The following is a 22,713-nucleotide window of genomic DNA, read 5'->3' on the forward strand; positions in this document are numbered from 1 at the left end:
AGAAGGTATATAAGCTCTGGAAAACTTTGTAATTTTGAGTCGATTTGGCGATATTTTCCAGGCCTTTTCCCTGTACCCGGTTACCGAAATAAACTCTTCTTTCCCAGTTCATCATGAGAATAAGCAGCCCAACCCCTGGTTTGGCCCGGGAACACTTACAGAGGCTGTAAGACCCAGAAGACAGGGTCACTGTTTCTTCCACACAAACTTAGCTGCTCTTTGGAATTTTCTGGGGTGTTTTTATAAATACTAAGGCTTGTGCCTCATTTCCCCAGCGTCTGATTTCACCGACTTGGGATGTACTCTAGGCACTGAGACTTGTAATAGCTGCCCCTAGTGACTCTAAGGTGCAGCAAATGTCAAAGACCAGGACTTGGCGACGGCAGGTCCCTGGCTGGGCTGCGGTCAAGACTGCATGACCTGCTGAAATCTCCCCAGGCTAGTTAGCGCGGGAAGAGCACCTCCGGGGCATCCTTTCGTCCGGAAGCCCAGCCTTCGCCCTCGCCCCGCCTTTCCCCGGCTCGGCCACGCCTCCTTCCCGCCCAGCTGTGGCCCCGGATGACGCAAACTGGGAACAGCGGCTGAGCCTGCGCTTCGGAAGCATGGATGTGCGCCTGCGCTGCGCTAGGGCGCGGCGGGCGGTTTGAATTTTGCTCGCAGAGTCCCTTCTCACCATCCTGGGCTTCCAGCGGAGACTGCGGTATCCGCGGCTGGAGACCCAGCGGCGGGTAGCCTTATTGCTCCCGGACGGACTTGAGGTTGGAGTCTGTGTGTTGGGGACCCTGCCTTTGGAAGCGCCCGAGGTAGCTGCTTGGCAGCTGGGGGCCGCGGACCGCGCTGGGCTTGGGGGAGGACGGGGCTGGAGGCTGGGTTGGATGCTTTAGACCCTCCCCTTGTCTCTCACCCGCGGAGTGGGTGGGAAACTGGTTCTTTCCCATTTCTCGGCCTCCTTACCGATCCCAAACTGTAAAGCCCCAACACCTCACAGCACAGGAAAAATGATTACCTGGGCCTATTTCTTTGACAGTGTAACACATTTTTTAAAAATGTGTCCTTATTTTGCGTGTTTAAAGAAAATACCAATGTTGTCTTTATATACAAATAGTGCGTTTGTCCTCCTGAATCCTTAAGGAAAGGACCCAGGCTTATCCCCTTTCCCCTGGTTTGGGATCCATCGATGGCCTAAGGCTCTAAGACAAGTCAGTACGGTACCGTGGTTAGAAACTGAATGTTGCAGAATTGAAAGAAATTGCTCTTGAATTTTTGTGCTTAACCTTCAAAGACATGTGATTTAGTTGACATTGACCATTCTTGGATTTCGAAAGTGAACAGAAATTTGTGTGGCTTTTCTTGTTACGAATATGTTTATGTTTTTTTCTTCAGAGGCTTAAAGGATGGCCTCCTCAGATCTGGAACAATTATGCTCTCATGTTAATGAAAAGATTGGCAATATTAAGAAAACCTTATCATTAAGAAACTGTGGTAAGTAAAACAGATTCCACTGACTTTGTATATACAAAATGCATTTTGATTATTCCACTCTGAATGATATCTTTGCTTGGTTAAGTGACTGCATCTTAGGTAATTTTAGATTTTTGCATAACGATTTTTTAAATAGTCCAGTGTCATTTTGAATATTGTGGAGGATACTAAAAATGTAAGGTACATTGAACAATGAACTGAATATTCATTAGAATTATTTACTTATGTTTTTCTGAGACACATAGGCCAATGGTGAGATTTGAAGGTTATGTGGCATCCATGGTTCTACAGCTAAATAGAGATACAGTCATGCGTTCCTTAATGATGGAGATGTGTTCTGATAAAAGCGTTACATGATTTTGTCGTTGTGCAAACATCACATCATAGAATGTACGTAAATGTACACAAACCTAGATGGTACAGCCTACTACATATCTAGGCTATATAGCCTATTGCTCCTAGGCAACAAACCCGTATAGCATGTGATTGTTCTGAATACCTTAGGCAAGTGTAACACAATGGTATTTGTGTATCTAAACATAGAAAAGATACAGTAAAAGATTAAAAATGGAACACCTGTATAGGCCGCTTACCATTGATGGAGCTTGCAGAACTGGAAGTCGCTGTGGGTGAGACAGTGAGTGACTGTGAGGACCTAGGACATCACTGTATACTACTGTAGACTTTATAAGTACTATACACTTATGCTACACTAAATTTATAAAAAATGAAAAACTTTCTTCAATAATACATTAACCTTAGCTTACTATAACTTTTTTACTTAATAAACTTCTTAGTTTGGCTTAGCTTTTTTATTCTTTTCTAATAGCTTAAAACAAATACATTGTACAGGTGTACAAAAATATTTTTATATCTTTATGAGCTTTTTTGCTATTTTTTTTAACTTTTTAAAATTTTTTTGTCAAAAACGAATACACACACACACACATTAGCCTAGGCCTATGCAGGGTCAGGATCATCAACATCTGTCTTCCACATTGACATCTTGTTCCACTAGAAGGTCATCGGGGCAGTACCACACATGGAGCAGTCATCTGTGATAACAATGCCTTCTGGAATATCTCCTGAGGGATCTGCCTGAGGCTGTTTTACAGTTAACTTTTTTTTTTTTAAATAGGTAGAAGGAGTACACTCTAAAATAACAGTACAAAGTATTGTATAGTAAATAACATAAACTAGTAACCATTTATTATCAATTATTATGTACTATACATAATTGTATGTGCTGTACTTTTGTAATACTGGCATTAGAGTTTGTTTACACCAGCATCACCACAAACATGTGAATAATGCATTGCACCATGATGTTATGATGGCTCCGATGTCACAAGGCAATAGGAATGTTTCAGCTCCGTTATAATCTTATGGGGCCACTGTCATATTTGTGGTCCATTGTTGACTGAATCACTGTTATGTGGCACATTATTAAAAGGCAAGTAAAAAAAACTGATGTAGAGCTCCATAGGGGTAAAAGTAGTTCATAACCCATCTTAGAGCCTGCTTTGGAGGAAGCTTATTACTCTATATCACTGGGAAATAACGAATTGAAAATGAAATAAATTATTTAAGCATCCATGAACTTGGAGATTTTAAGTATCTTTGAAAATATTTTGACGTGCTGAAATTGGATGATGCAATGAAAGTTCAGAGAAACAGATGATCCTTGTCAGATCTAAAATGTCTAAAGAATTATATACTCCCTAACCTTATCTGGGAGGGTAAAGGTTTATTGGCAGACAGAATTCCATGTGCTGGGAAGGTTGTGTTGAACTTGTATTGTAGTTTGTATTATGAATTGGTAGTTTGAAAACTTTCTCAAATATGAAATTATAATGTTAGATAGGCCATTTCGAATTATACCTCCCCTCTCAGGGACGTTGATATTCTCAGTCCTGTATTGATAACTACTAATAAAGGAGCCTCATACATTTTACAGTTTATGGTTCACATACTCTGGAAAGTTAAAGCTAAAGGGACTGTGGGTTCATCTTAAGGAGCCCCCTGACTTCACACCTGAGGAAACTGAGACTCTCGGAAGTCAGGTGGCTGGCCCAGGTCCCTCAGCTCATGAGTACTTGGTTGGGCGACAGTTTCTGTGTCTTGATTCCCATGTTAGTACTCTTTCTATTTTGTTGCCATTTTTATTGAAGTAATTTGTAAAAGACTTTTAGATGTTTAATAATTAGTCTTGTTTAAATTCACTTTCTGAGGTTATGATTAGTCGTGGATAAACAAATATAATTTGGAGATCTATAAAACTATCAAGCCTTGAATTCACATGACCCACCAAAGCATAGGCCTGGCTGAAGCAGTCAGACCCATTAGATCCTTACACAGTTGTCAACTGTCATTTTGTATGGGGGGATAATAATTTGTGTGGCTCCATAGCCTATAAAATAAAGTCTGGTAGTTTGTTTGCTACTTTGGTTTCTGTAACTGACTAGATTACTACATAAAAAACAGTGACTAGACACACACCTGTAATCCCAGCACTTTGGGAGGCCGAGGCAGGCGGATCGCTTGAGCTTAGGAGTTTGAGACCAGCCTGGTATCATAGTAAGACCCTGTCTCTACACAAAATAAAAAATGAGCCAGGTGTGGTGGCGTTTACCTGTAGTCCCAGCTATTCAGGAGGCTGAGGCAGGAGGATTGCTTGAGCCTGGTAGGTTGAGGCTGCAGTGAGCTCTGATGGTGCTACTGAACTCCAGCCTGGGTGACAGAGCAAGACCCTGTCTCAAAAAAAAAACAAAAAACAAAAAAAAGTGGTAAACAACACCCTAAAATTTAGGTGACTAAAAGTTGAGATACCAGTGTATGGGGAAGAAATACTGTGTTCAACTAATTCTACTGAAATTATTCTCAGAGACATCAGTACTCTCATTTACTTATTAATTAGTTTTAGTTGTTATGAGCTGAGTGTCAAATGCAAGTAGCGTTGCTCTATTAGATAGAATGATATACTCCTCATGATGATGATGAATGGCAGTTAGCATTTACTGAGTATTACGTTCTACACGCAGGGCTAAGCCCATCTTGTATGTACTTTCACCTATCTTCGCAGTAATGAGGTAGGTACTTGGTGTCTCTGACTTCAGGCCTTCTACCTGGTTCACTCTACTGCCTCCTTAATCTACAGATATTGCCAAAGTCTGCTTTTACTTATTTGTATGTCATTGTTAGATAGCTGGAAATGCAGGTGGGAAGCTTCAATTATGAAGGTAGTTTTTCTTCTGTGCTTTTAATCTGCCCTTAAATTTTTTAAAAAACTACTTCTTTTATTTCTAGGGAGGAAGGGACTCTGATTTTCTCACCTAGAGAGGGGTGCTAGGAGGTGGGATTGGGACTATGAGAATATACTACTTTATAAATGTCTTATGTTTGTTTTTGCCAGGTACCCAGGGTTATCACCAGCTTGTGACTTTTTATGTTACTTTGTCGGCTTAGGGGTGGTTTTGAATAGTGTGGATAGTGTTAATATGAATTCCAAATCCATATTACAAATTCTGAAAGAGAGTTTCACCTCAACCTCACTCCCACCCCTTCCACACACACACTGAAGGGCCTGTCTAAAACATAAGCTTATTTCTCTGGTGAGTGATTACAACTTTCACTGAAAATATATTCATAAAGAAGAGTCCTAGCCTCATTTGAGATTCTCACTTCCAACACCCTGTGTTTTAAAGCCCCAAAACCTTGGATCTTATCCCTATTAAAATCAAATATATTCCATTGCTGAGATTGACAACCTCCTGTCCAGCATTGCTCCACACTCCTCAGATTAGGGCTGCTGCAGCCTCAGCTCACACACCCTGCCTGGTATGAGGGGGAACCACAGTTCCCTCTTCATATTGGAACCTCTGAAAATTTGCCTTTTTCTCATGAAAGCTTAGCTGTGGACGTAGAAGGATGCTTGTTTTACCTGGCATTTCTAAGTGTTTTAATAAGTGGAGGAATTTGCCAGAAACAAAAGACGCAGGAGAGACATTGTCCTTGCCTCTCGCCTCCTTCTGTTCCATACTACTTAGAAATGAGGTCTCAGGATTGTCCATGGAGTCAGTTTCTAGGGGCTAAAGCAGTAGACCTTTTTCCACCCCTCTCTAAGGTACAGCTATCTGTTCCAAGAGTTCACATGAGTACTTGTAGCTACTGCTTTTCTATACACTTTGTTTTCTATTTTATTTTTGTTTATAACAGGCCAGGAACCTACCTTGAAAACTGTATTAAATAAAATAGGAGATGAGATCATTGTAATAAATGAACTTCTAAATAAATTGGAATTGGAAATTCAGTATCAAGAACAAACCAACAATTCACTCAAGGTAATGTTTCTCTAATGAGGAAGCAGTAAAAAAGGCAATACGTACAAACTCCCTAATCATTAAGTAATTCTTAAGGATGCTTTGTTTATAATGTTTTTGGTTTATAAATTATTAATGGTACAGTATGCCATTTATGTTTTATTTTCCTAGTATAATGGAATTTGGAGCTCCACAGCTGCTACTTTCTGCTGATGGCCAGTGGAATTGAACTTTACTAGAAAGGAGAGTTTGCTAATAATTCTTGGTAGCTTTAATTTAAACAATGATGTTCTAGTAGAGTGGTATGTAAAGAACACCTGCTTTGGGTGAGGAGATATGGATTCTTACCTTGGTGGTCCTTGGTACTCTCTGCCACCCTGAGAAAGCTATTTTACCTGTTGGGGTTTCAAGATCCTCATCTGAAAAAATAATGGATCATATTGAACTGTTTCTTAGCTCCCTTATATGTCTATATTTCTATATTTTTATAAAAGGTAATATAAGGTTCTCAGGTAAAGAAAAACTTGAGCCTCATTCACATGCACATTTTATTCTAAACAAGCCTTCAAATTGAGTTCAGCTAATAAAAGTGCTTGTGCACTTCCTGAGGGGGAAATAATCTGTACCATAATTACCTCACATTGTTAGAGCTGGGGAATTGCTCAGTGGGATTGAACAAGGGACCTCCCTGACCCCATTCAGCATTATAATCCTTAAAGTCTGTAACGATTATTCAGCTATAGGAATGGGCATGATTATGCCTATCACTCTAATAGTCAAAATGGAATTGGTATCCATGAATGTCATTCACCTCTTCAAGGAAAAGACATTATATAAATTCAAAACAGAAACGAATACTGGCATTTCAGTTCTAACCTGCCCAAGAATGTCCAGGGTTAGGTGTGGGCCTAGAGAATGCTCAACTCAGAACTGAAGGCTATTTGGAATTTCTGTTCACATTGTGATTGGGAGCCAGATGGTGGGAATCCAAAGGCACAAAATATTTTCCTTATTAAAATGTGTATGAGTTCATAGCCTCAAGTTCTAGTAAAAGTTAGAGACCAAAACACCCCAGCTTTCAAGTAGAAATTTTCATTAAGCTGGCATGTAGGTAGCCCACAGTGGAAGTCATCCTAAAGCAGCATCTCATGCTTGCCAGCTGGGTATATTACCACGCTGTGATAATACGGTTGCTGTTAACACAGGTAACACTGGGGAGCATTTGGTAAGCCAACAAAAGCAATTTATGAGAATGAAAAACATAAGTTGTTTATATATTTCTTAGTTATCTCCCAAGATTAAAGTATTTGAGAAAGACTTAACTTTAGTCCTGCTTTGTAATTGCAATGTGATTATAGTGATTGTTCTCTGAAAAAAATCCAGTAGAGAAAAATATTACCACCATCCAAAAACAGCTCTAGAAACCAATTTTTTATTGCTGGATTCATTCTGCATTTTCGGTACTCCAGTCAATGTGATTTTTTTTTTTTTTTTTTTTTTTTTGGAGACGAGCCTTTCTCTGTCGCCCAGGCTGGAGTGCAGTGGCGCGATCTCAGCTCACTGCAGCCTCCTTCTCCCAGGTTCAAGCAGTTCTCCCCCGTCAGCCTCCTGAGTAGCTGGGACTATAGGCGCGTGCCACCACGCCCGGCTAAATTTTTGTATTTTTAGTAGAGATGGGGTTTCACAGTGTTAGTGGGGATGGTCTCGATCTCCAGACCTCATGATCCACCCGCCTTAGCCTCCCAAGGTGCTGGGATTACAGGCATGAGCCACCGCGTCCAGCCACAGTCACTGTGATTATGGTTCACTGTTTTCCCTGCTCTTTAGAATATCTTAAAACACACATGGGGAGGACAGAGACTTATTTGTGAGCACTTTTAAATTTTAGGAACTCTGTGAATCTCTTGAAGAAGATTACAAAGACATAGAACATCTTAAAGAAAACATTCCTTCCCATTTGCCTCAAGTAACAGTAACCCAGAGCTGGTAAGTGTATTTATAATTATTCTTGCTATCTGGATTTATAAACCCATGAAAACAAGTTCTTCAAAGCCTTTTGTTCTTTCATGTACTTGCAGTTTTGTCAGCGATGATCTAGTTTTTTGTCACCTATACTAAAAACAGTATTTCCATGTTCACCAGTTTTCTTATCTTGGTGTCTCTGAGGAAAATCTAACACTTCTTTCCCAGTTTGCCAAGGGCAAGTCTCTGTAGCCTCTCTTTTTTCACTCATTTCTTTCCCTGAGAGCAGTTTGTCAACTGACGTTTGTTCCTTGACATTTTAGGGAGGTTAATTTTTTGTTATGTGAATAGGACATTGAGTAGTGTTCTTGATCTCTGCCTACTAGATTCTGGTAGCATCCCTCCATCCCACCCATTCATGACAATGAAAAATGTCTCCAGACATTGCCAAATGCCTCTGAGGGCAAAATCTTCCCCGACCATTGAGAACCACTGCCTTTGGGTAAAAATAAGCTTAAGGAAGTTACCATTTTAAAAATAGCTAAAGAGGCTGGGCACAGTGGCTCACGCCTATAATCCTAGCATTTTGGGAAGCCAAGGCAGGCAGATTGCTTGAGCCCAGGAGTTTGAGACTAGCCTGGGCAACATGGTGAAACCCCATCTCTGCTAAAAATACAAAAAATTAGCCAGACACAGTGGCGCACCCCTGTAGTCCCAGCTACTCAGGGAGCTGAGGCGGGAGGATTGCTTGAGTCTGGCAGGTCAAGGCTGCGGTGAGCCCTGATGGTGCTACTGCATTCCAGGCTGGGCGACAGAGTAAAATCCTGCCTCAAAATAAATAAATAAATAAAAGCCAAAGGAACAATAAGCTTAGCTCTTTTTTCCCCTCAAATGTCCATGCTCTCTCTCTTCCCCCTTACAAGGTGTGTCTGTGCTTCTGCTTTTTCCCCGAGGCCCTAACACCTGGCTTTTGGCTGTCATTGCCACCACACCTAGGGTGGCTGAAGGTCACGAAGAGGTCAAAAATCCCTCGTCAGCCCTGGTTCTACTTCTAAGATTTCATTTTGCATACCACCTTTTTGTTTTTGAAATTCTGTTTTCTGCCCTGCCACTGTGCTTTCTTAGTTGTCAGCCCACTTCTCTGACTTGGCTGCCTCCTTTTTCTCTCCCCTTTTTTAAATTATAGATCTCTCCTACCTGCTTTACTCATTCTTACCCAACTCCACTGTTAATGCTCTCAAATGTCCAGCTCTAGCCTTGATATGACATCTAGTTCCAGCGATTTAATGGCCTGCTATTTTCTCCTCAAACTTTGCATCTTGAAGACCTGGCTCTCTTGTTTCTCTTGTTCCAACATATCCTCCCATCACCTCGGTGAGGACTTGGCATCTTTATCCTGTCTTGCTCTTTCTCAGCCATTACCTGTCATTGGACATCCAGTAAGAATTTGATCAGGGGAATAGGAGGAATTTTCTTCTAAGCTCACTATGGCCTAGCTTCAACTCTCAGGGATAGGTGAGAGCAGAACCTTTCTGTAGTTGAAAATGGTTATTTTCAGCTGATAAACACAGCAGGGCATAAGGGAGCCAATCAGGTGCTTCCTCAACACATGGTCAAGACAAACAAGTACAGGTACGATTCAGCCAGTCTCACAGTGGAATCTCATATGTTAGGATTCACAGAAGGATTATCATGCGTTGGGCATCTTTATCTTGACAGCGTGCAGCATGGCCGAGTCACACCACCTCAGTGAGGCTGGTTGCCATCTGTGTCTGGCATTTGACTGTCATCTTGGGATCTCGCTTCCTGCCTTTCTGGGGATTCCCTTGGCTTGCTCCTGAGGCCATCCTCCCACTCATAATTCCAGGGCTTTGCTTAACTTCTAAGCTTTATATTATGTTACATTTCTTGTTACCTTTTTATTATACAAATAATACATGTTGCTAGAAAGTGTTTGTTGTCAGAAAATAAAACTCATCTGTAATTCTACCATTCAGATAAGATAGGGTATAGCTTTCCAGATTTTACTTAACTACACATAATAACAGGTATAAGAAATATTACAGGTATTTCTTATACCTGTTATTATGTGTAGTTATAGCAGCCCCCTACTGTTTCTTATATCTGGTGTCGTCTTTCCTATGTCTTGACTTGCTGCTGGCAACATCCCTGGCAGTTAAGGAACCTAGAAGCTATAGTGTGTTTCTAGACTTTGTTGCTAGTGGGACAGGAGCTATATTAGTCGGCTTCTCACTCGCTGTAAAAATTGGGCAGATTGAATCCAGGGGTGACCCATGATCATTGCTGGCAACTAAAATGACTCCGCAATACACAGGGACTGACATGAGCAACCATCAGGATAAATTAGAATAAATAGAAGTCTAAGATAACTGATGTTTCCAGATTCAGAGTTAGGGATGTCAGGAAGACAAGCTGTTAAGGGGTTAAGAGAAGCTATTAAGCCGTAAAGCTGTTAACTTACTGACTTTGAGGAGCTGGTGGGACAACTGATGAAGATATCATGTTACACGTAAATAAATGTAGCTATATTACTGAAGATTTGGGAACTTAATTTTTCAACATTTCCTTCACCGTTTAGATGTTCATGAACAATAGACATATGGATAGAAAAAAAATGTTGGCAATAAGATTATAACAGGATGAGTTACGTATTTAATATTATTTTCAGTTGGGAAAACTGTCAGTTTGCTGCTTATTTCTGACAATTGCCTGTATGTATGTACATCTGTATTCTGTAGTGTTAAGGGATCAGATCTTGATCCTGAAGAACCAATCAAAGTTGAGGAACCTGAACCCGTAAAGAAGCCTCCCAAAGAACAAAGAAGTATTAAGGAAATGCCATTTATAACTTGTGATGAGTTCAATGGTGTTCCTTCGTAAGTATTTAAGATAAATAATGTTCAACCCCTTAATAAACATAAATGATCGTTTAAATCATAAAGCTTAATTATATTAATTGTAATATGCTATGTTCAAATATTGATCTTTTTAAAAAGTTTCACATTATACTATGAAAATGCAGTAGATTTTTTGAAGATTTTTGTTGTAAAACCCCTTCATAGAGAGATCTAGAGATGGATCAATTCATTGCTTAAGTCCTCTCTTGGACCTTTTTGTATTACAGATTTACCAATCATATTATAGAAGTAGCCTCAGTTTTGTGGTAATTTTAAGGAAATCGAGTGTGTTGTGTAGAATTGAGAATGAGAATGGACAGTGTTGTGTTTGGTTTCCGTTTGTGCATTGCACCCCGCGCTTGTTTGAGCCTGTGCTATATTCCAGGCCCTGGGTCACTCAGAATAGAGGAATGAATAAGACAAAATGCTTCGCCCAGAGTCGGGGGGGTCTCCCTTGCCTTTTACATATGGCAATAATGGGGAACCAATTATGAAAATCGACATTTTTAAACTCATAATTCCAGGGCTTTGCTTAACTTCTAAGCTTCATGTTATGTTACATTTCTTGTTACCTTTTTATTATACGAATAATACATGTTACTAGAAAGTGTTTGTTGTCAGAAAGTAAAACTCATCTGTAATTCTACCATTAGATAAGATAGGGTATAGCTTTCCAGATTTTATTTGACTATACATATGTAACAGGTATTTCTTATACCTGTTATTATAGCAATGTAGTTATACTGTAAATACAACTTACTATCCTTTTATTGTGATAATTTTTCTATCATTAATAGTCATATAATATATAGCTATCCAATAACTTGTAGCATTTCCTCATTACGTATTTGGGTTGACTTTATTGTTATAAATAATGGTACAATGAAATATCTTTTAGACAAGGAAGGCTGTTTTGCAATTTTTTTATTTCCTTGGGATAGAGTCTTAGGAGGAGAGTCCCTGAGGCAAAGATCATGATTATTTTGCTTTCTAGAGAGTTTTTCATACCAGTTTGTTTTGGTTGTTGTTTTATTTAATAAAGTATATTTCTTAGAACCTTTGTTAGGTTTACAGAAAAATGAGCAGATAGTACAGTGTTCTCATACCGCTTCTCCCCTGCACACAGTTTTCCCTAGTAACAGAGCATTGGTATGACATATCTGTTACAGTTGTCAAACCAATATTGATACATTACTATTAACTACCATCCTTAGTCTATGTTAGGATTTATTCTGTGTTGTACCATCTATGGGTTTTGACAAACGTATAATGTCATATGTCTACCATTATGGTATCATACAGAAGAATTTCACTATCCTAAAAAGTTTCACTGTCCTTAAAGTGCCTTGTATCCCACCTCTTTCTATCTCCCACTGAACCCCAGAATGTTATATGGTTAGAGTCATACAGTATGTAGCCTTCTCTGACTGGCTTCTTTTACTTAGAAATAAGGATTTATGATCCCTTGCACCTTTTTGTGGTTTGATAGCTCATTTCTTTTTAACACTAAATAGTACTCCATTGTATGGATGTATTGGTTTGTTTATTCATTCACCTATTGAAGCAATCTTAGTTCCTTCCAGTTTGGTGCAACTATGAATAAAGCGCTAAAAACATTCATGTGCAGGTTTCGTGTAGACATAAGTTTTCAACTCATTTGGGTAAATACTTAGGAGTGTAACTGCTGAGTCATATAAGAGTATGTTCAGTTTTGTAAAAACCTGCCAATGGCGATACCATTTTGCATTCCCACCAGCAATGACAGAACATTCCTCTTGTTCCACATACTCTTTATCATTTGGTATTGTCAGTGTTCTGGATTTTAGCCACTCTAATAAGTGTATAGTGGTATCTAATTATTTTACTTTACAATTCCCTAGTGACATTTGACATTGAGCATCTTTTCAGCAAGTACTGCAGTCCTCTGCTCTACCAGCTGAGCTATCGAAGGGAGCGCTGAGCATCTTTTCATATTGATATGCTTATTTTCCATTTGCATATCTTCTTTGATGAGATATCTGTTCAGGTCTTGAGCCTGTTTTTAAAGTGGGTTGTTTGTTTTCTTCTCATTGAATTTTAAGAGTTCTTTGCATATCTTTCTTCCTCTCCTCTAGTAGTCTCATTACCTGTATGTTATACTTTTTTGATTGCCTCACAGTTCTTGGGTTTTCTGTTCTTTTTTGTATTTCTCTTTGCATTTTAGTTTGGGAAGTATCTATTGACGTTATCTATTGATGTATCTTCAAGTTCACTGATTCTTTCTTTAGCTGAGTCTAGTCTGCTGATGGAGCCCATCAAAGGCATTCTTCATTTCTGTTAGAGCTCTTTATTTCTAGCATTTCCTTTCGATTCTTCTGTAGAGTTTCCATCTCTGCTTTGTCTGTCTATTCTTGCATTTTATCCTTTTTCCATTAGAGTCCTTAGCATATTAAACATAGTTATTTGAGTTATTGGTTTGATACTTCCAAAATCTCTCATTTCTCAATCTGCTTCTGATGCTTGTGATGCTCTCAGCCTGTATTTTTATCTTATGCCTAGTAATTTTTGTTAAAAGCTGGACAAGATGTGTCTGGATAATAGGAACTGAAGTAAATAGGCTTTTAGTGTGAGATTTTATGTTGATATGTCTAGGAGCTGGGCTATGTTTAATGGTTGCTACGGTTGTAAATGTCAGAGGCTTCAATTTCTTCTAGTTCCCATTTCTTTTGTTTGTTTTGATTTGTTTTGTTTTTGAGATGGAGTCTTGCTCTGTCGCCCAGGTTGGAGTGCATTGGCACGATCTCAGCTCACTGCAAGCTCCGCCTCCCAGGTACATGCCATTCTCCTGCCTCAGCCTCCAGAGTAGCTAGGACTACAGGCGCCCGCCATCACCATGCCAGGCTAATTTTTTGTATTTTTAGTAGAGACGGGGTTTCACCATGTTAGCCAGGATGGTCTCGATCTCCTGACCTCGTGATCCACCCGCCTCAGCCTCCCAAAGTGCTGGGATTACAGGCATGAGCCACTGTGCCTGGCCCTAGTTCCCATTTCTTTTGTCTCCTCTGTTGTCTTTGGGTTTCCTTAGAAATTTTTTCTTAATAGATTCTGTGTCTTGTAGCTCGCTAAGTGTTAGTTCACTAATACGTTCTGTAACCTTGTTGTAGTGGTGGTAAGTTGTTGGAGAGGAGAAGCATTCTATAATCTTATGATTAAATCTCAGACTTTTTAGGGGTACTGCATCTCTGGCCTGTGACCTTCTAAGGTGTTTCTTAGCTAGACGGGGCTGAAATCATCTAACTACCCTTCCCCAGGTCAGATAAGGTTCTGGTCAAGTAGTTTTCCTTGAGGGCAGGTCTTTGTTTTGGATGACAGAACTGCTCTACTTTTCCCTGGCCTATTTCAAAATAATTACTTTTTCCTTCCTCTTGATGATGCTCAAGAGAATTTTCCTCTGATCTTCATTTTGAAAACTTGGGGGGAAGGAAGGGGTGGTTCCTGGAAGTAAAACTCATGGACGTATGGGGGGCTCCCTAAACTGGATCCCCAGGAGTTTTTAACTCTCAAGCTGGTTCAAACTGAGCCTTAGCAGTTTGTCCGTTACTATTTAAATGTTCCTACAGTTACTCATTCCAGTGGCTTCTGTCCCTAGGAAGCTGTCATTCTCTGCATTTGTTTGTCTCTCCTGTTTTGGGGGCAGTGTTTGGCCCTGTGACCTCAATTCTCTGAGAAGAGTTACCAGCTTTCAGTTTGCTCTTGTTGTGAGGATGGGAGTGACAGTTTCCAAGCTCTTGACACGTCAGAGTGCTACATACCAGTTTTTACTCCTGTTGGTAGTGTGTGAGAAAGCCCAACCTAATCTCACACCTGCTAGTGTTACCTCCTACTTAAAAATTGCTACCAATTAGCCACTTGAAAAATACCTGGCTCTTTCACAACTTCAAGACTAGTGATGACGTTGACATTGCTCTTTAGTCTTTTTCTGGGGGGGAGAGGGTCATTTTGTCATTTCCTTTACCTTTTTTTTTTTTTTTTTACTACTTTTTTTGTTTTTGAGACAGTCTCACTCTGTCCCACAGGCTGGAGTGCAGTGGCATGATCTCGGCTCACTGCAACCTCTGCCTCCTGGGCTCAAGCAATTCTCATGGTTCAGCCTCCCAAGTAGCTGGGACCACAGGCGTGTGCCACCACACCCAGCTAATTTTTCTACTTTTAGTAGAGACGGGGTTTCAGCCATGTTGGCCAGGCTGGTCTCAAACTCCAGTCCTCAAGTGATCCACCTGCCTCGGCCTCCCAAAGTGCTGAGATTACAGGTGTGAGCCACCACACTAGCAGTCATTTCCTTTATTGACAGCTTTATTTTCATGAAAACTGTTTGATGCTCTGATGCTATTCAGCTTTGATCTTTGTTATTGTTGCTCATTGGCTGAGCTAATGTGAAGAGCTAATGTGGCTGTGAGGAACAGTGGACTAAAGGATTTTTGGAAAATGCTTCCATGAAGAGCTATTGGAAGGAAATTAGAATGGTCATGGTAGAGTATTCATTTTTCAACTAGGGGTTATTTAATGAATGAGAAATGAAGTTAGAAGATTAGGGTGAAAAAATCATGTTTTCCAAGCATAGAGTTTTTATTTGCTTTAAAACAAATGGTGCTGAGAGTAGAGTTAAAGTGGAAAACAATTGAAGGAGATTAGGGATGACTATTGAGGAAATCAAGGTGGTAGTTGAGAAGATTTGAAGGAATACATAAGTGCATTGTGGAGAGCTGGGGTATAAGAGTTTGTAGAAATTGTGGTTAGAAAAAACAGGACAGCAAAAATGAATTTAGAAAAGAGAGGAATAATGAAAATGAGGTTTTTTTGGAAATATGAACATTTTCTTTTAAATAAACTTCTATATGATTGTATCAAGGAAGTTTTGACTAGAAAGCTGCTACTTTGAATAGAAATGAAGGACAGAGCTTAACCTACTGAACTTACAATTTGTTGAAGAGACAAATTGAAGCAGATCATCAAGTTTTGTTTTTGGTGTGTTCAAAACATTCAAAATTGAGAGTCTCCTGTTTTTATATTGTAAGACTCCATGGTGACTGGGAGGACGGACAAGAGGGAGGTTGAAGAGTAGAATTCAGAGTGAAAGAGAGTGCTCTAAGGGAACTTGAGCTAGGGCATGGAAAACATCATGGCTATGCTTTGGTTCTCCTCTGCCCAGGCAGCTTCCAGTCACTCACTCCTGTATATCCCCTACCCCATCAGTTCTCCTTTGTCTTAATTTTCATTGTCAACTTTGTTGTGGTCTTCTTTGTTGCCCTTCATCTTCCCTTCCTCCTCCTCCTTTTTTTCTCTTTCTTTCTCTGAACAAGTAATAGTTTTTGCATAGCACTAGAGTGCTATAAGTTGTATAATTTATTAATATTTAAGTTTTTCCTTTGCTCACATTTAAAAATGTTTAAATAAACTGATATGTTGCAGTTAATCAGTCCATTTGAATCAGAATTTGAGAGTTTATTTGAAATTATAATATCAGTTCTCCATAGGTAAATAATAGAGGTTAATAATTAGAGAAGGTAAGCACCGATATGTTGTCATCTCTATTTAATTATTCAGCTGTCTGGTTTATTTGGAAGTTGATATAAGATTGTTTTTATAAAGGGTACTGTAGTTTTACTGTTGTACAAAGTCATCATACTTATGTTTTTCAAGGAAAGTAATTTTGTATGATGATTCTTTAAAACAATAATTAGCCATATACTTTTTTACAGGTACATGAAATCCCGCTTAACCTATGATCAAATTAATGATGTTATTAAAGAAATCAACAAGGCAGTAATTAGTAAATATAAAATCCTACATCAGCCAAAAAAGTCTATGAATTCTGTGACCAGAAATCTCTATCACAGATTTATTGATGAAGAAACGAAGGATACCAAAGGTAAAATGGCAGCATATATGTGTGTACATGTGAACTGTTCAGAGTATAACTAAATCACGAGAAATGTAGCTAGTTCTAGAAAATTCTAAATCTAGAGTGTTAATTCCCAACCAGGAGCAGTTATCCTACCAGGGGACATTTTACCATGTCTGGAGACATTTTTGGTTGTTACAGCTGGGTGCTCCTGGCATCTAATAGGTAGAGGCCAGGGATGCTGCTATAACAGCCGGCAGTGCACAGGATAACGCCCACAAAATAAATTCTCTGGCTCACAGTGTCTGTAGTGCTGAGCCTGAGAAACATTGCTTTAGAGTCTATTGTGAAACTATGCCCAGTGTTTTAGGAAACTGAATAGTAATGATAATAGCTAGTCCTGTTGATATAGCTACTTACTGTATGGCAGAGAGTGTGCCAAGAGCTTCAATCCTTACAACACCCATATCACTTACTATTATTACTCCCAATTTGCAGACTAGGCAAAGAGAGCTTAACTTACTTGTCCAAGGTCATCCAGTTAAATGATAACACTGTTACAGGTTTTATTCTTATAACCACTATGTCACATTGCCTCTTGAAAAGTGAATTGTTCAAGCGATACCAACACATAGCTAGTGACCTAATAAATATCATGCATGCAACTTCTGTTGATAGAATAATTATTATTTTAGCAAGAATACTAGTTCTTGGTTTTATTGGATACTAACAGTAAAAACGATTAATACCATTCATATTCACAACTTAATGTATTAAAGACTCTTTTGCAAGTTGGCCTTATAAAAATTAGCACTAATATCTCTATTTTTAGGTCGTTATTTTATAGTGGAAGCTGACATAAAGGAGTTCACAACTTTGAAAGCTGACAAGAAGTTTCACGTGTTACTGAATATTTTACGACACTGCCGGAGGCTATCAGAGGTCCGAGGGGGAGGACTTACTCGTTATGTTATAACCTGAGTCCCTTGTGAACTTCTGAACATACCAACAGGGTACAGAGTATAGAGGCTATTTCTATAATTTTCTTATATATAATTTTTTTAACTTTTAATCTTTTTTGTTTCCTTTTTTTTTTTTTTGAGACAGGATCTTGCTTTGTCACCCAGGGGCTTGCTTCGTCACGCAGGCTAGAGTGCAGTGGCGCAAACATGGCTCACTGCAGCCTCAACCTCCCAGGCTCAAGTGATCCTCCCACCTCAGCCCCTTGAATGGCTGGGACTACAAGCGTGCGCCACCATGCCTGGCTAATTTTTGTATTTTTTGGAGAGATGGGGTTTCACCATGTTGCCTAGGCTGGCCTTGAGCTCCTGAGCTCAAACAATCCACCCTCCTCAGCCTCCCAAAGTGCTGGGATTACAGGCTTGAGCCAACACACCTGACCTATTCTTGTTTCTTGTAAAAATAAAACTTTTTTGGATAAAGCTTATTTCTTTTTTTTTCTTTTTTTTTTTTTTTTTTTTTTTTGAGACAGTCTCGCTCTTTCACCCAGGCCGGACTGCAGCGGCGCTATCTCGGCTCACTGCAAACTCTGCCTCCCAGGTTCATGCCATCCTCCTGCCTCAGCCTCCCGAGTAGCTGGCACTACAGGCACCTGCTACCACGCCCAGCTAATTTTTTGTATTTTTAGTAGAGACGGGGTTTCACCGTGTTAGCCAGGATGGTCTCGATCTCCTGACCTCGTGAACCGCCCACCTCGGCCTCCCAAAGTGCTGGGATTACAGGCGTGAGCCACCGCGCCCGGCCATCTTATATATTTTCAAGATTCACCTCCTCTCACCAAATATTTAACTACCTGCTGAATACGCCTCTGTACTAGGCACATAATGGAACTAAAAAATGCTCATGTCCAGTTTTTGTGTTGAGTGGACAATGCTGCAGACCGTAATAAGATTGGGTACAGATCGGCATGCACCTGTAGTCCCAGCTACTCAGGAGAATTGCTTGAACCTAGGAGGTGGAGGTTGCAGTGAGCCGAGATCGTGCCACTGCACTCCAGTCTGGGCAACAGAGCGAGACTCCATCTCAGAAAAAAAGAAAAAAAGACTGGGTACAGATGTGATATTGGAAGAAAAAGATCAAGATGATGAGGTTAGGATACCCAGGCCCTTTGGACTTAAAGATCACTAGTGTCTAAATTCCATCGATGGCATTTCGGTCTATAGGTAAACTTCCTGGAAGCTGGATTTGGAGACAGTTTATCATCTGATTATTGGGCTTTCGTATAGGTCCTTAGGGAGCAGCTTACCTGAAATGCATTTAGTGTACACCAGTCTGTAAAATTCAACCTGTAATGAAAGTGTAATAAATGTACATTGAGTTGATGTGATAATGTGATATAATAAGAAATATATATTTGATCTTCCTATCTAGTTCCTTGTTCAGAGCTCCTAAAACCCTTGTAATTTCCAAAGTGATGGAGTACATCTTTTGTTCTAGTATTTGGTCTTTGACCCCAGTTCCTGACACAAAGCTCCTAAATTCCTTTAAATTTCCTAGTGATAGGAGAATTTTTTGTTCTAATGAGGTAACTCTTGATGGGCACCTGGATAACTCAGGATGGGGGCTGCTCACAAAGACCACATCATGATTGGAAGTTTCAAACTTTCAGCCTCCCACCTCCAGAGAGGGGAGAGGGGCTGGAGATTGAGTGAATAATCCATCAGGCCTATGTCAACAAGACATAATCTGTTAACTATGGAGTTCAGGGAGCTTCAGGGTTGGCAAACATTTTGATGTGCCAGGAAGGTGACGCACTCCAGCTTTATGAAGTCAGCAAGTCCTGTGCTCAGGATGCTTCTGGACCTTGCCCCAGGTACCCCTTCATCTGGCTGTTGTTCATCTGTATCCTTTGTAGTAGCCTTAAAATAAAATGGTAAACACAAGTAAAGCATTTCCCTGAGTTCTGTATTGCCGTATCAAATTATCAAACCTGAGGAGGGGGTTGTGGGAACCCCCATGTGTAGCCATGTTGGACAGAAGTATGGGCAACCTGGGTACCTGCTAGTTGTGATTGGTGTTTGAAGTTGGGGACGGTTTTATGGGACTGAGCCCTTAAATCTGTGGGGTCTGCATCAACTCTAGGTATTTAGTGTCAGAATTGAATTAAATATGGGATACTCTGTTGGTGTCTAGAGAGTTGGAAAATTGGTAGGGATGGGGAAAAAAACCCCACACATTTGGTGTCAGAAATATTATGTGAATGTAGTATAGAAGAAAACAGGCTTTTCCTTTTTTGGTGAAAAAGGTGATAAAATAGTGTGTGGGTAGGTTGATAATAGTCAAGAAAAATGGGTAATGGGATTGTAAGAACTTAGCCATGTTTCTCTCACGCACCTGGGGAGACTGGTCTTTCTATGTCTGTGCCATCTGCTTAGCAGGCTTGTCCCTGTAGCAGAGAAAAAATGTGTCTCACCAAGCCTGTGGCCTGGTTAACACCATCACTGTGATGAACACACAGACACTGCATATTTACTGTTATCCTTTTGTTTTCCTTAATTTAAATACAGGCATGTTTAATTTTTCATGCCTCAACTTAAGTGAAAATAATGGCATTAGTCTTTAAGTATTGTTTGATTTTTGATATGGTTTGGCTGTGCCCCTACCCAAGTCTCACCTTGAATTGTAATAATCCCTATGTGTCAAGGGCAGGGCCAGGTGGAGATAATTGAATCACGGGGGTGGTTTTCCGCATGCTGTTCTCATGGTGTAGTTAATGAGTCTCACACGATCTGATAGTTTTATAAATGGGACTTCCCCTGCACAAGCTCTCTTGCCTGCTGCCATGTAAGACGTGACTTGGCTCCTCATTTGCCTTCCGCCATGATTGTGAGGTCTCCCCAGCCATGAGGAACTGTCAGTCCATTAAACCTCTTTCCTTTATAAATTACCTATTCTTGGGTATGTCTTTATTAGCAGTGTGAGAACAGACTAATACAATTTTTCCTTTTGTCCTCTTCCTTCTTCTCCTCCTTCTCCTCCTCCTCATTCTTCTCCTCCTTTTCCTCCTCTTTCTTCTCCTCCTCCTCCTCCTCTTCCTTTTCCTTCTCTCTCTCCTCTTCCTCCTTCTTCCCCTTCTCCTCGTCCTCCTCCTTCATCTTCTTCGTCTTTGTCTTCTTCTTGTTTGTCTTTGTCTTCTTCTTTGTCTTTATCTTCTTCTTCTTGCCAGAATCTCACTCTGATGTCCAGGCTGGAGTACAGTGGTGTGATATTGGTTCACTGCCTCCACCTCCCAGGTTGAAGCCATCCTCCCACATCAGCCTCCCAAACAGGTGCATGCCACCATGCCTGGCTTTTTTTTTATTTTGTATTTTTTGTAGAGACAGAGTCTTGCTATGTTGCCCAGGCTAGTCTTGAACTCCCGGGCTAAAGCAATCACCCTCGGCCTCCCAAAGTGTCGGGATTATAGGCGTGAGCCACCGCACCCAGCCCATAGATGGTTTTAATAAGGATTCTGTGGTTATAAGAGTGTGGGATGTGCTTAGTTAAGTAAAGATAAGCAGATTTTATTATTTCATGACTTCTGAAGTCCTTCGTCTTACCCATTTATTTTCTAAATCTCCAACAGAGACAGGCTGTGTAGTGGAGCACACATTCTACTTGTGGAGAGTTACTTCCATTACCTCTTTCGTTATTTCTGAGGAATACATATTCATATCTCTGGGCATACTAATGCTCCATGAAATATGTTTTGAGAACATAAAGCAATCTGTTTTGCTTTATGACATAAAGCAACCTGACATAAAGCAATCTGTTTTGAAACCCCACTCGTTTTTATTAATGAAATGTCATTACACAATCTTATTAGTAAATATATGTATGTAAAAGACATTTATTGAGGCAGTGTAATGGACTTTGGGGTGAGAAGGCTAACCAGAGTTCAAATCCTGGTTATGCTACTGACACGAAGTACAAGCTTCAGTTAGTTAATCTCTTAGAACCACAGTCTTCTTATCTTCTGTAAGAAGATAATCACGGCAGTCACCTGGTTGCCCTTGCTGACTCCACTTGGGGGTAGGAGGTGAGAGAAGTACTGGTGAAACTTGAGAGTGCAATTAAAGGGAGATGGATATCCTAAAAACCAGCCCAATTGAGGCAAGAAAATAGGGTCTGGAGGCAAGGAACATAAGGCTGATTCACACTTCAGCTATGACAGGAAATATCCTCTCCATAGGGCGTAGGCCAAGTAAATGATTTTATCACTTCATCCTCTTCATTTACATAGGGCATACCCCAAGTAGAGGGTATGTAAACTCCCCAGAATTCTGTTACGGGGCCTTTGAGTCCCTATGCTCAGACCCGCTCCCACACTGTGGAGTGTACTTTCATTTTCAATAAAACTATTTATTCCTTCCTTGCTTTGTGCATTTTGTCCAATTCTTTGTTCAAGATGCCAAGAACCTGGACACCCTCCACCATTAACACGATGCCTCTTCAGCCATCAAGCTTGATAAAGTGCCCAGTGACAGTGACACTACAGTGTGATATAGAGGAGAGGAGAGAGGGGAGCTAGTACAAGGAAAGTCTGGGCCGGGCGTGGTGGCTCACGCCTGTAATCCCAGCACTTTGGGAGGCCAAGGTGGGCGGATCACCTGAGGTCGGGAGTTCGAGACCAGCCTGACCAACATGGAGAAACCCCGTCTCTACTAAAAAAAAAATACAAAAAATTAGCCGGGCGTGGTGGCGCATGCCTGTAATCCCAGCTACTCGGGAGGCTGAGGCAGGAGAATCACTTGAACCTGGGAGGCGGAGGTTGCGATGAGCCGAGATTGCGCCATTGCACTCCAGCCTGGGCGACAAGAACGAAACTCTGCCTCAAAAAAAAAAAAAAAAAAAAAAAAAAAAAAAAAAGGACAGTCTGCATCCCTTTGGCAGGGCAAGTTCCTGCCAGATGTCTGAACAGCACATGGACTTCTCTGCTTAAAGCGTCTTGCTGTGGATCCTGTGGACTGGTTTAAACATGCTGCCAACCTCCTCCAGGAAGACTGCCTGTTGGGCAAGGGTCCCCTGGGTGTAAGCTGATATGGAAGGGATAAGATGGGGTTTCTTGCCTCAGGGGCTGTGCAAGGGAGGCCGCTGCTTAGAGGGAAGGAGAGGGCTCAAACCTGCTGTTGAGGTAGAGATTTCCTGAAAG

General features: G+C 40.5%; 1 protein-coding gene and 1 long non-coding RNA gene across 4 annotated transcripts in view; one reads left to right on the top strand and one right to left on the bottom strand.

Moving 5' to 3' along the window:
• Positions 1-19,470, top strand: part of SKA1 (spindle and kinetochore associated complex subunit 1) — a 30,261-nt gene extending 10,791 nt beyond the window's left edge. Inside the window, exons 1-7 of one of the 3 annotated variants that reach the window (XM_031003577.3) lie at positions 471-758; positions 1,384-1,482; positions 5,698-5,822; positions 7,690-7,787; positions 10,523-10,660; positions 16,420-16,589; positions 17,395-19,470. In XM_031003577.3, coding sequence (XP_030859437.1) covers positions 1,395-1,482; positions 5,698-5,822; positions 7,690-7,787; positions 10,523-10,660; positions 16,420-16,589; positions 17,395-17,543 — 768 coding nt within the window. In that variant the 5' untranslated portion in view covers positions 471-758; positions 1,384-1,394 and the 3' untranslated portion in view covers positions 17,544-19,470. Of the gene's footprint in view, positions 1-470; positions 804-1,383; positions 1,483-5,697; positions 5,823-7,689; positions 7,788-10,522; positions 10,661-16,419; positions 16,590-17,394 lie in introns of those variants that run through there. The other 2 variants (XM_004059423.5, XM_055368527.2) reach the window with 2 other exon arrangements.
• On the bottom strand, positions 7,135-18,870 carry LOC134757377 (uncharacterized). Its single transcript, XR_010131242.1, has 3 exons — positions 18,829-18,870; positions 8,980-9,185; positions 7,135-7,169 (listed from the first exon to the last, which is right to left on the bottom strand). It is a non-coding gene; the product is annotated as an uncharacterized lncRNA (long non-coding RNA).
• Positions 19,471-22,713: the final 3,243 nt, after the last annotated feature.

Source organism: Gorilla gorilla, chromosome 17, assembly GCF_029281585.2.
Source record: "Gorilla gorilla gorilla isolate KB3781 chromosome 17, NHGRI_mGorGor1-v2.1_pri, whole genome shotgun sequence".
In the NCBI taxonomy this organism is placed as follows: Eukaryota; Metazoa; Chordata; class Mammalia; order Primates; family Hominidae; genus Gorilla; species Gorilla gorilla.